This window comes from Trifolium pratense, linkage group LG4 (assembly GCF_020283565.1).
Source record: "Trifolium pratense cultivar HEN17-A07 linkage group LG4, ARS_RC_1.1, whole genome shotgun sequence".
NCBI classification, from domain to species: domain Eukaryota; kingdom Viridiplantae; phylum Streptophyta; class Magnoliopsida; order Fabales; family Fabaceae; genus Trifolium; species Trifolium pratense.
This window is the reverse complement of record NC_060062.1, coordinates 13,629,228-13,641,066: the sequence shown is the minus strand read 5'-3', so window position 1 is coordinate 13,641,066 and position 11,839 is coordinate 13,629,228. Positions and strand designations below refer to the sequence as shown.

The 11,839-nt window shown below is 27.9% G+C and overlaps 1 protein-coding gene and 1 long non-coding RNA gene across 2 annotated transcripts; one reads left to right on the top strand and one right to left on the bottom strand.

Moving 5' to 3' along the window:
- Nucleotides 1-515: 515 nt before the first annotated feature.
- On the bottom strand, nucleotides 516-1,070 carry LOC123922140. The gene has a single exon (XM_045974885.1). The coding sequence runs from the start codon at nucleotides 1,068-1,070 to the stop codon at nucleotides 516-518; it is 555 nt and encodes a 184-aa protein (XP_045830841.1).
- A 7,012-nt stretch (nucleotides 1,071-8,082) lies between these two features.
- LOC123920286 lies at nucleotides 8,083-11,312 on the top strand. The gene is made up of 3 exons (XR_006813596.1): nucleotides 8,083-8,200; nucleotides 8,296-8,373; nucleotides 11,092-11,312. It is a non-coding gene; the product is annotated as an uncharacterized LOC123920286 (long non-coding RNA).
- Nucleotides 11,313-11,839: the final 527 nt, after the last annotated feature.

Here is an 11,839-nt window from a genome sequence, read left to right as displayed (position 1 = left end):
CATTGGTCCAAGGAACTTGAGTACATAATTAATTCTCTCTTTTAGATATATTATCTTTTCTTGTCACGAGTAATATGATTGAAGATAAAATGAAGAATTATCCATAAAGTCTAATAGTAAAGAGCGACTACAGCGTAATAACTACTATACTATTCTTTAAAATATAAAAAATAAATTACATTCACCGATATACATATATAAAGTTGATATTACGTGGGACTTTTAACTATTTTCTGCCCATATTCTTCAATTATACATGTGCGTATTAATATTTCCTCCTATTTATTCCCTTTTTTATTTTGTTTTAAACAATACTACAACAATTACAATTATAAACAAAATTTATTTTTTAATTATTAAATATCTGATATATCTAAACTGTAATATAGACAAAATACATCAGTTATTCAATAAATCTAAAAAATAAATTTATGTTTTTAACTATGACTGGGGAAAGTAGTATATTTAATTTATTAAAATTACAAGTATAGAAACCCCCAATTGTAAACCAAGAATCAAAGCATGATTTTGGTTATGCAGTATGAATCAGTATACAAGGAAGTTAAATTAAAAAATATATCACAAGAAATATTAACCGTGGCCTTCACCTTAACAACATTAATCAAATGCACTTTTCCATAAAGTGTTGCCTTAGCTGTAAAATTGAAAGATCCATCTTCAATATCTGACAAAAAACCTTCATCAGCTATTAATTTTCCACTCATGAGACCAGCAATAGCACTAACATTAGTTGTCCTACGAGCATGTAGAACTCTTGATCCTATGGGAGCTTTGGCTACAACAATGTCTTTATAATTAAGATAACCAGTGGTATTTTTGAACTTGTAGCTCCCATAATTTGGGTTTAATACTGTGATTAGCATGCCTAATGGTACACTTGTTACATTAGGTTGGAAAAATTGAAGATCTTTTAGTCCGAGTGGGTAGACATGAACAACTGGGTTCTTAGGTTTAAAGATTGTAAAAACTAATGCCAGAATAACGGCGACAATAATGATCACGAAAATGAACGAGACGAATAAGCAGATTTTGAAGCCTCTAGTGTTCATGATTTTTGGTTTTGAGAAGGGAATAGGATTTTTGGGGTAACCCGTGGAATTTAACAAATGTAGTTTGTGGGATAAGTCAAATTTAATGGAAAAATTGAATAAGAACTTAATTCTCTTTGCTTGTAATTTGTGTGGATATGGATATATTGCTTGAATATATTGTGATTAATTTAGTTATGGCAACTAAATTTTGGGGGTTAGGTTGGCAAAAATCAAAATCAGAAGTTGGATGTAGCCTAATTCTTCCGTTACTTGATTCTTGTTTAAGAGACCAAATCATTAAAACAAATTAATGTCTAGTCGATGTCATGGATACTATAGACTGCAAAAAATAATTGTTTGTTACCATCAACTTTTGTCGGGTACAGGTAGGTAAAACTAAGAGTAAATTGCACTTTTTTTTAAAAAATGCTTAAATTACATTATTCTATTCTTTTATTTATGTTAAAATTAAAATACACACTTTCTCTTTCCTCGTATGCAAAATATATGAGAAAAAATTACACTTTCTTATTCTTTGAAAGATACTATATAGACTTCATAATCTTGATTAGATAATCCTAATCAAGACATGATGGACAGTAATAGTCGATACCTTCCTCAGTTATATTCCCAAAACCCATTTAGAAATTCAAATTATCCTATATACCCTCAAGAGAAATTAGACTATATCCTTTATATATTAAAATAGAATACAGCGCTAACAACAATTAGCGCCTAAACGTTTTCAACATATCCCGCCCAAATTCTCTTTACACATCCTTGATATTCTCAATTTTCTCTAATTAATAGTATAATAATAATAATAATAATAATAATAATAATAATAATAATAATAATAATAATAATAATAATAATAATATGGATCAAACTTATGTACAGTTCCATATACACAGTTCTTACTGTGCTAGATACATGAGGAAGTTATTTTTATTTAAAAACAATTTTCTTTTTCTTTTTTTAATTAAAAAATATAAATAACTACCTTTTTGTGAGAGAAACAGCAAAAACTGCATCTAAAGAAATGCATATAAGTTTTGTCATAATAATAATAATAACTACTCTGTCAAAATAATAACTACTATTCAGTTTCCATTCACCTTCATCGTAAAAAAACTTCCTCTCTTCCCAAGATACTACATTATTATTACTTTGTAATTATATTTCATCATAAATGGTGACGTATCTTCTTCTTGAGAACCCTTTTTTGAGAGAAGGTTGTCTCATGTGACATTTTCTCATAGTAAAATCTTGACCATTACTTTATTTTAACAATTTCAATTTTAATTTAAATAAGAAAAATGAAAGGTGGATACCTCCAGTTTTTTTCTCACCGGAGACAATCCATCTCCCCCTTTTTTTCCCTCTCCTCCATTTTGCAAACAAACAACTCTGTTTTTTTTCCTCCATTTTTGTTCTACATCATCATACATGGCATTTTTTTGGACATTTTTTACATTATCATATACATGTGTAGCAAGTTGAAATTTTATTCGCTATTAGAATCCACTATTTATTTTTGAAAGAATTCTTTATGGATGGGTTGAATTTTTTGGGGGTCTTTCTTTTTTGACAGCACTATGTCTCTCCATTTTCTATTTTTATCTCTTCCACATGAATTTCTTCTCTCTATTTTTATTCTTCAAATTTCTTTTTCTTTCATTCATGTTGCCTGGTATAACAAGTCTATACGCATAACCAATGTGACTGTATTTTGAGATGGAAATGGTGCAAGCAATTTATAATGGTAATTGGTATGTTGATGCTTAGATAATGGTAATTGGTATGTTGATGCATCATTTTCATTTATGCACTATGATAAATATTTAATTGTATTATACATTTTGGTTTTGAGTGTGGTTCTTTTTTGTACATCTATTTTATTTGTATTGAAGATAAAATTCATGTGTACCGACGGTGTAAAATAATTAATTAAACTCACATTATTGGATGCATGTGTAAAATAATTTTACACCGACGATGTAAAATAATTAATTAAACTCGCATTACTGGATGATGCATGTGTAAAATAACTTTATACCGACGGTGTAAAATAATTAATTAAACTCACATTATTGGATGATGCATGTGTAAAATAACTTTACACCGACGGTGTAAAATAATTAATTAAACTCACATTATTGTATGATGCATGTGTAATAACTTTACACCGACGGTGTAAAATAATTAATGCATGTGTAAAATAACTTTACACCGACGGTGTAAATATTAAACTCACATTATTGGATGATGCATGTGTAAAATAACTTTACACCGACGGTGTAAAATAATTAATTAAACTCACATTATTGGATGATGCATGTGTAAAATAACTTTACACCGACGGTGTAAAATAATTAATGCATGTGTAAATAACTTTACACCGACGGTGTAAAATAATTAATGCATGTGTAAAATAACTTTACACCGACGGTGTAAAATAATTAATGCATGTGTAAAATAACTTTACACCGACGGTGTAAAATAATTAATTAAACTCACAATATTGGATGATGCATGTGTAAAATAACTTTACACCGACGGTGTAAAATAATTAATGCATGTGTAAATAACTTTACACCGACGGTGTAAAATAATTAATGCATGTGTAAAATAACTTTAGACCGACGGTGTAAAATAATTAATTAAACTCACATTATTGGATGATGCATGTGTAAAATAACTTTACACCGACGGTATGAAATAATTAATTAAACTCACGGGATGAGAAATTTAATGGGATGAGAAACAATGTATGTATTCGTAGACTAGCTTTATACGGTTTCAATGGTATATGAATTAATCTATATATATATGAGTCAGGATCCGTTGACACCAACTAGTTTGACACCAAATGTTACACCTCTCAATAACGTTTTAACCGATATAAATTTTATAAAATCCATCGTTGGATTGAAAGTTTACATCATATAGATCATTTGTGTAAAATTTCAGACAAATCCAAAATCATTTGATATGCTATTGAGACACATAAAGATTAACGGCATTTAAAAAAATACAAAAACCGTTAATTTTGATGTATCTCAATAACATATCAAATGATTTTGGATTTATTTGAAATTTTACACAAATGATCTATATGATGTAAACTTTCAATCCAACGGTGGATTTTATAAAATTTATATCGGTTAAAACGTTATTGAGAGGTGTAACATTTGGTGTCAAACTAGTTGGTGTCAACGGATCCTGACTATATATATATATATATATATATATATATATAGTATATACTGTATATAGATTATTTTTCATATTAGTAGTCTTCATGAATATTGAATTAGATCGATAATAACTAAAATCTAATTTCTATGAAAATAAAAAATTGTTTTTTGCTTTCTTTTGATAGTTGCACGGGCCAAATTTGATCGATAATAACCAAAACTTACCGTAGTATTTGAGTTTTAGTTGGTATCATGTCTTTGAAATTCTAAAGGAATATTCATGATGTTCTTGCAGCGACGTGTATTCTTCTTTTTCTTTTTTAGACAATTTTTTGATAATTTTCTCTCTTATACTTACATTATATTCTTATTTTCTCTCTTTCTTTATATCTCTCTATTATTTTTATCCAATTAATAAAAAAAGTTATCTCAAAATTATATAAAAAAGTTGTTCAAATAACAAATGTGTAGTTTGATGGTGTCTAATCTATTGTCTTTCTACTAAGTATCCCAAAAATTCTACTAGAGTTTATTGACATTAAATTACTAATGTATGAAGTTATGGAAGTGTGTTTAGATTATTATTCTTGTTCTAGAATTTCACTTACTTTTTTCTCCTAATAAAGCTATCATATTTCTAGGCATGTTTTAATCAATTTATTGAGTTCTTCAATGTTCGGAGTACTCCTTTTCTTATTTTTTTTCCCACTTATTGTATAAGTTTAACAATAGAATGCGAGACAGTTGAGGGAATACGGAAGCCTAAGAGAGCTTATGTCACAAGACAAAAAAATTAGCTTATAGCTTATGTCTTATAGTTAAAAACATGTTTGGTAATAATCTTTTTAAAAAGAGCCATCAACCATAAGCTATAAGCTATTAGCTAGCTTATCAGTCATCCGTTAATTTTGCCAAACAGAGCCTAAGAGAGAATGGTGATAAAATTTTCCGGCTATGTTTTGAGTTTGCTTTTAGAACATCTTCAATAGTAATACCACTTTGAGTTTCATACATTACGACAAATTGCATAAGCCTACAAATTTAAATATGACTATATTGAAGTGTCTGAAATGTCCATGCTTCGGGATCTGTAGCGTTGAGACACCAAAGTCGACATTGATTGAACCCGCACTAGATCGAACTAATCCTTCAACCTGAAAGAAATAAACACCGCACAAAGACGAGAAAACAAAATACACCGTACGAAGATGAGAAATCAAAACAAACAAATATGTGAAAATCACATTTATTTATTATAACGAGAAAGAAAAAACAATTTGGAGGGACAATTTCAGACCAAAATTGACCTTAAATCACCCCTCTTCGATTAACTAAAAAGAAGAGAAGTGGTGACAAATATATAATATATTTTTCATTCCACTTGTATATTTTCTAAAATACCTTATTTAAATTACCCACAATTATTGAAAGGACAACCTAAGAAAAACTATTTTAAAAATGTTTAAAAATTCAAAGATTGAATCACATTTTATACTTCAAACTATAAACTATAAAGTAACACAAATTAGTGATATAAACTATAAAGTTCAAACTATATACACACTAAATGTTACACCCTCAATAATGTTTTAATCGATATAAATTTTATAAAATCCACAGTTGGATTGAAAATTTATATCATATAGATCATTTGTGTAAAATATCAGGCAAAATCCAAAATCATTCGATATGCTATTGCGACAAAGAAAGATTAACGTCATATAAAAAAAGACGCAAACCGTTAACTTTGATGTATTTCAATAACATATCAAATAATTTTGTCCGGAATGATCATGTATCCGGATCTGCAACGTTGATGATGCTAATGTCATTGAATCTGCACTGAATTTGGATCGAAACAAACTTGCAAATCTGAACAAAAAACAAACATCGTACCAAGACGGGACAAACACCGTACTAAGACAGGATAAACAAAACAAAAACTCCGCACTAAGACGGGATAAAAACAACACCAAGTGAAAAATCACAAGAGAGAAAAACTCAAATAAAACCTAAAAAGTATGTAAATATCACTTATTTAAATAAGGAAAATGCTAAACAGTGCCCCCGGGGCACTCTTTAAGCATCTTAAATAGTAAGTTTTTGTTAAAATTTTATGGAAATGTGTGAAGTCAACGCCTCGAAAATTAAAATATTCCACTTTTTGAGTAAATTATTTCTTTAAATAGAATGCTTAAAGAGTGCCCCGGGGACACTATTTAGCAAGACCTTTTAAATAAAAAGAAACAAAAAACAATTAAGAGGGGTAATTTGGGATTAAAATTGATCCTAAAACACACTCCCTAATCTATAAACCAAGAGAAAATCAAAGAAATGAGTAAAAAAAAATTTCTGCCGGCGGCAGAGAAAGGAGAGAAAGAATTACTTCAATCAGAGAGAAAGTCCTTTGTAAAGGTCCATATTTATTGGCATTGCCAAATTTGGTTTGGTTCATCTCTACTTCCAAATGTTTCTGTTCGGAACTTACATAGGTCATCTCCACTTTAGGAACATAGTACTGTTTACGTATCATTATTATTTGTCTTCATTCTTCAAGTAAACGAGCATTATTATAAATGAGCATATTGCACTTTATTTTAAAAAATTTAATCATGAAGTTAAAGTTAATGTTCTGAAAATTGGCATTTTACACATGTATTATCTTTGAAAACAAAAAATATCATGGTACGTTCATAATAGAATGTTTCTTTAATGAATCTAATGGTGTCTGGTTGTACTGATGATGGTGATTTGAGCTTCAAGTATCATGGAAAAAGATATCTGCAAAAATATTAGCATTCCAACATTCAAGTAATTAGTGACAACTCAAGAAAATAGTGTATGAATTGGGTGAAATGTGTGTACCTTGAGGTGAATACATATGCCGTATATAGGAGAGATACATGTATAACCGTTTTGTGAGCTTCCATTTTACTTAATTTTTTTGACTTTTTTTTATACTATATTTACTATTAAAATTAAAGTTATATTATCTAAAATGAATCCTTAATTCCCAAATGAACTTCACAAACCCAAATTCCTTCTATCCATAATTCAAACCATAACTCCTTCAATTCTATAAAATTTTGTTAAAATCACATGTCCTTTGTTAAAAATAGAGGTTTTTTTTTACAAGGTTAAAAACAGAGTTGATAATAATAAAACTGTGATAGAACTTTTTTAAAAAAATAGTTACAAAATAGAAATGTTGGGCGCAGGAATCAAACCAACGCCACTAATATAACATAACAGGCGAGCTTCATAACCACTACAACACATAATACTATTATTATCAAAATGCAACTAGTAATATATAATATAGGTTTAACTATATATATACCCATCTATATAAAATAAATTTTTTGAAATTTGGGACAGGCCATTGTCCTGCCCAGTCCTTGAGTGGCTCCGCCCGTGGCACCAAGGTGTAGTAGTAATGGACTTACCATAGAAATGACTTACTTATCTTATGGGCTTTTGACCGGTGCAAAACATATACTAATAATATTTTTCATCATTCATTAATAATTGTTTTTCATATCTATTACCAAAGACTAAAATATAAATAAACATATATAATGAAGTTTTATAATAAAAATATTAACAAATGACTTCTTGTTACTCCTACGTGCTAAAAGTGTTAAATTCCAATTTAACAATATTAATCGAAGACATTTTTACTTATAATAAAAATATTGGATTGCACGACATATTGATCGAAGACATTTAACAATATTAATTCCAATTTTACACAAAATGGCTTTTGCAAGTCCTAAGTGTTAAATTGCTAAATTTTTTAATAACAAAACATTTTACTTATAATCGTTTAAAAACATTTCATTTACGAAATGCAAAATAAGAAAAATATGACTAACATCAACATATTTGTTTATGCTTTGATTATCTTTCTATTTACGTTTTTTAATGAACTCTCTGCTTATCATACAAGTATGTCATTTTTGACACCATTTTCAAATTTATCTTATACACAATATTATTTAAACGTCCTAAATAACATTCCTTTTTTTTATTTGACAATGCAGCTAATATCCCCTGCGGATTTGACAATGATTGTCCAACAGCGATAAAACGTTATATTTGGCGGTGCCATGCAAAGTTTTGTGAGTTGATTAAATTTATACCTTTTAGGATATAATTTTATGTGATCGTCGGAATATTTATGCTTTTATAATTATTTCAAAATTTGGTTTATCTTCCTCTATTCTTTCAATTTATATTATTAGGCATGTAAGTTTATCTTTGTTTGCTCACAGAAGAAGATATAGTAAACAACAACATAACTGCATAGTTATTAATTTAATAAAGTTAGTTTAATAAATAAATCTTTTTTAGGTTTAATTAGTCTTTTGGTCCCTTAAAGATATTTTAGGTTTCACAATGGTCCCTTAAAGAAAAAAAGGTCAGGATTGGTCCCTTAAAGACACATTCGTTTCTCAATTGGTCCTTTCCGTCAATTTTTTACAAAAAATTTTAATTTTAGTAGACTGAATTGTGAATGTCATTAAGTGTAAGTGGTCCACCAAAAACGTTATTAATTTTTAAAATTTTAACCATTGGAAATTTTTGTTATATTTTGAGTTAAAATTTAACGGAAATGACCAATATGACAAAAATATATGTCTTTAAGGGACCAATCCGAACCTTTTTTTCTTTTAGGGACCAATCCAGACATTTTTTTCTTTAAGGGACCATTATAAAACCTAAAATATCTTTAAGGGACCAATAGACTAATTAAGCCTCTTTTTTATGTGTATTTTGTTTTCTTCAGCTTGTCACTAATTTTTTTTCGCAAACTGTTAAAAAGATTCTCTTTGAAAAAAAGAAGAAAAGACAAGAACATTGTTACTATCACTATCATATTATTTTATAGGTTCTTTATTTTTCTATTATTTTTATGTATTATTTTATAACTTTTATTAGAATTGTTCAATTTAAATGATGTACTCCCTTGTTTCTTTTTTATAAGGAACACTTTGGAAAATAAAATTTGGTCCTTTTTATAAGAAACTTTGACCAATTTTTAAATATTTTAAATGTTTAATTTTACTTATACCCTTATTTATTATGAGAGAGAATATTAAAAAAATAGTATGATAGTTGAATTAAGAGTAATTAAATAAGAGCATAGATGGAATAAATTTAAATTTTTAAGAGTATTAAATAAAAATAACCATGTATAATGTACTTCCTTGATATGTGTAATTTTTTCAAAATATTCCTTATAAAAAAGATCCGAGGGAATGTTTATTTGACATCAAAGTACTCATCGGAAAAATAATGTTTTAATTCATCTTAAAATTTCTTATTTTGTTGATATTTATTTAAAGGAGTACGTCACATAAAGAGCTTTTGAAAACTCTACCTCAATTTTTTTTTCTGTTTCAGTGACGAAACTAAATTTTTGTGGATAAAATATAAGACCTAAAAATTTTATTTTAACACTAATAGATAACTATTTATTTACGTATATGCTTTAACTTCATCTTTTATAAAGTGATTTTCTTACCCTACGATTTTATTTAGTGACGAACTCTATCCTAAATATCTTTTCAACCTTTTAGTTTTGAGGATGAAACTATTATATGGTGTCATAATGTAATTCTTATGTTTTTCTTGATTTATTTTTTATTTATCAATCTATTTTATGTGTAGAAAATTTAAGAAAATGGTAACACATTCTTTCTTTAATTAATATAAATTAGAAATCTTAGTTTTATTTATCTTAATTAATTGATCAATTCGTGTCACTATGATACGAATCATACGATGATTATTTTTGCTTTATTTCCTTGTCATTTACTAATTTATGTTCATTATTTGATGATTGATTTTATATTAATTGTTAGAGGATTTATTTTAAATGTCTTATATATAGTAACTAACTCACAATTTCATAGAGCAATGATAGGAAAGTTGCAATTTGAATTTAAAACTGAATTAACTCCTATCTTGTCTTTTGCAACAGAATCCTAGATTTTCCTGATTTTGAGTTTTAATCTTATTTCAAACTTATCTAAACAACTTGAATGAGTATTTTACTTAACATTTAACAAACTTACCTCTGAGCTACTATTTGAACATTATTAGAGTAACATTCCATGATAAAAATATAGGAAGATTTAAGAGCAACACTAAAATATTCGCAACTTTCTCATTCAGATTCGATTCTGTTTGTTGCTAAACCACCGTAGAAACAAGGGTACAATAAATCTTTATCCTAGGACGTAAAGTGGCCAAAATAAGGGTTTTTCCTCCGTATGCTCATGCACTTTGGGTTTATGTTATGCTATTTTAATATATTGTGAGTTATGTGTGGGGTTGATTGTATATTTAATTCAATGATTTTGGTGTGTGGTTGATTGTAGATTTGAATATTTTGTTGGTTTTTTATAAAATGATGAATTGGTGGAGTTTTGAAAGAGTTTTAAATTTTATGATTTTAAAAGAAAGTGTGTATATTGTGCATATCGATCATGGCATATAGTTGTTGTCATGGGTATTAAATGGGCGATTTGTTACTATGTGTCAATTGGAGCGATTTTATTAGTAATTGTCAAATAGAGCGATTTGTTACAAGTGGCAAATGGGGCGATTAAATTATTATGCTAATCTAGGCGATATCCAGGCAATGGTTTAGTTGCATTTCAATCATTATTAACTTGTATAAATTGTTATTAAAAAGAGTTTCTTGCATCAAATTTATTTATTTTAACATACGCTTAATTGAAATTTATTTATTTAAAAAGTTTCGAGTTTATTATATATACTTTCTGATCAGCACGATTCAATTTTGATAAGCAAACTGACCCTTGTTGCAGGTATAAAATTTGACAGATGATTTTGATGTGTTGCTTGTACGCGGAGAGATAAAATAAGGAGTGCTTTTATTAGTTTGTTGTAATCTAAATGAGGAATCTTAACAATTTTATAACTATTATTTGTAATTCCAATCAAAGAAAAAAAACTGTTGCACTATTTAAATACATAAAGTTTTCTAAGTAATTTCTTAAATAAAAATTCAGGATATTACAATTTTTGCGAGTTAATTAAATTTATACTTTTTAGGATATAATTTTATGTGTTCGTCATAATATGTGCGCTTTTATAATTTATTTCAAAATTTGATTTATCTTTCTCTAGTGATTAAATTTATATGACAAACTCAGCATGTATTATTATATTAAGCAAGCAATTTTATCTTTCTTTTCTCAAAGAAGATATTGTAAAAAGGAAAATGATTAATATCAGAGGTTTTTGGGAAAGGAAAAGAAATTTTAGCAAACGAGAGCACATAGAGAGAGGTTTTTGGGAGTCATACGGTGACGGCAAAGTGGAGCGGTTACTTGCAATTTATTTTCCCAAACTTTTATTTAATTTAACAAAGAATAAAAATATAAAACAATATAGATTTCCAATCGTGATTTCCGCTTATGAGTCAATTGCATTGGCCAATATAGATTAGGTGTGTAGTTCGTGAACGTTTCGTGATAAAATCTGTCGCAACAAATAGCAAAGTTTACGAACTGCACACCTAATCTATATTAGTCAAGAACTTTTGAGATATAG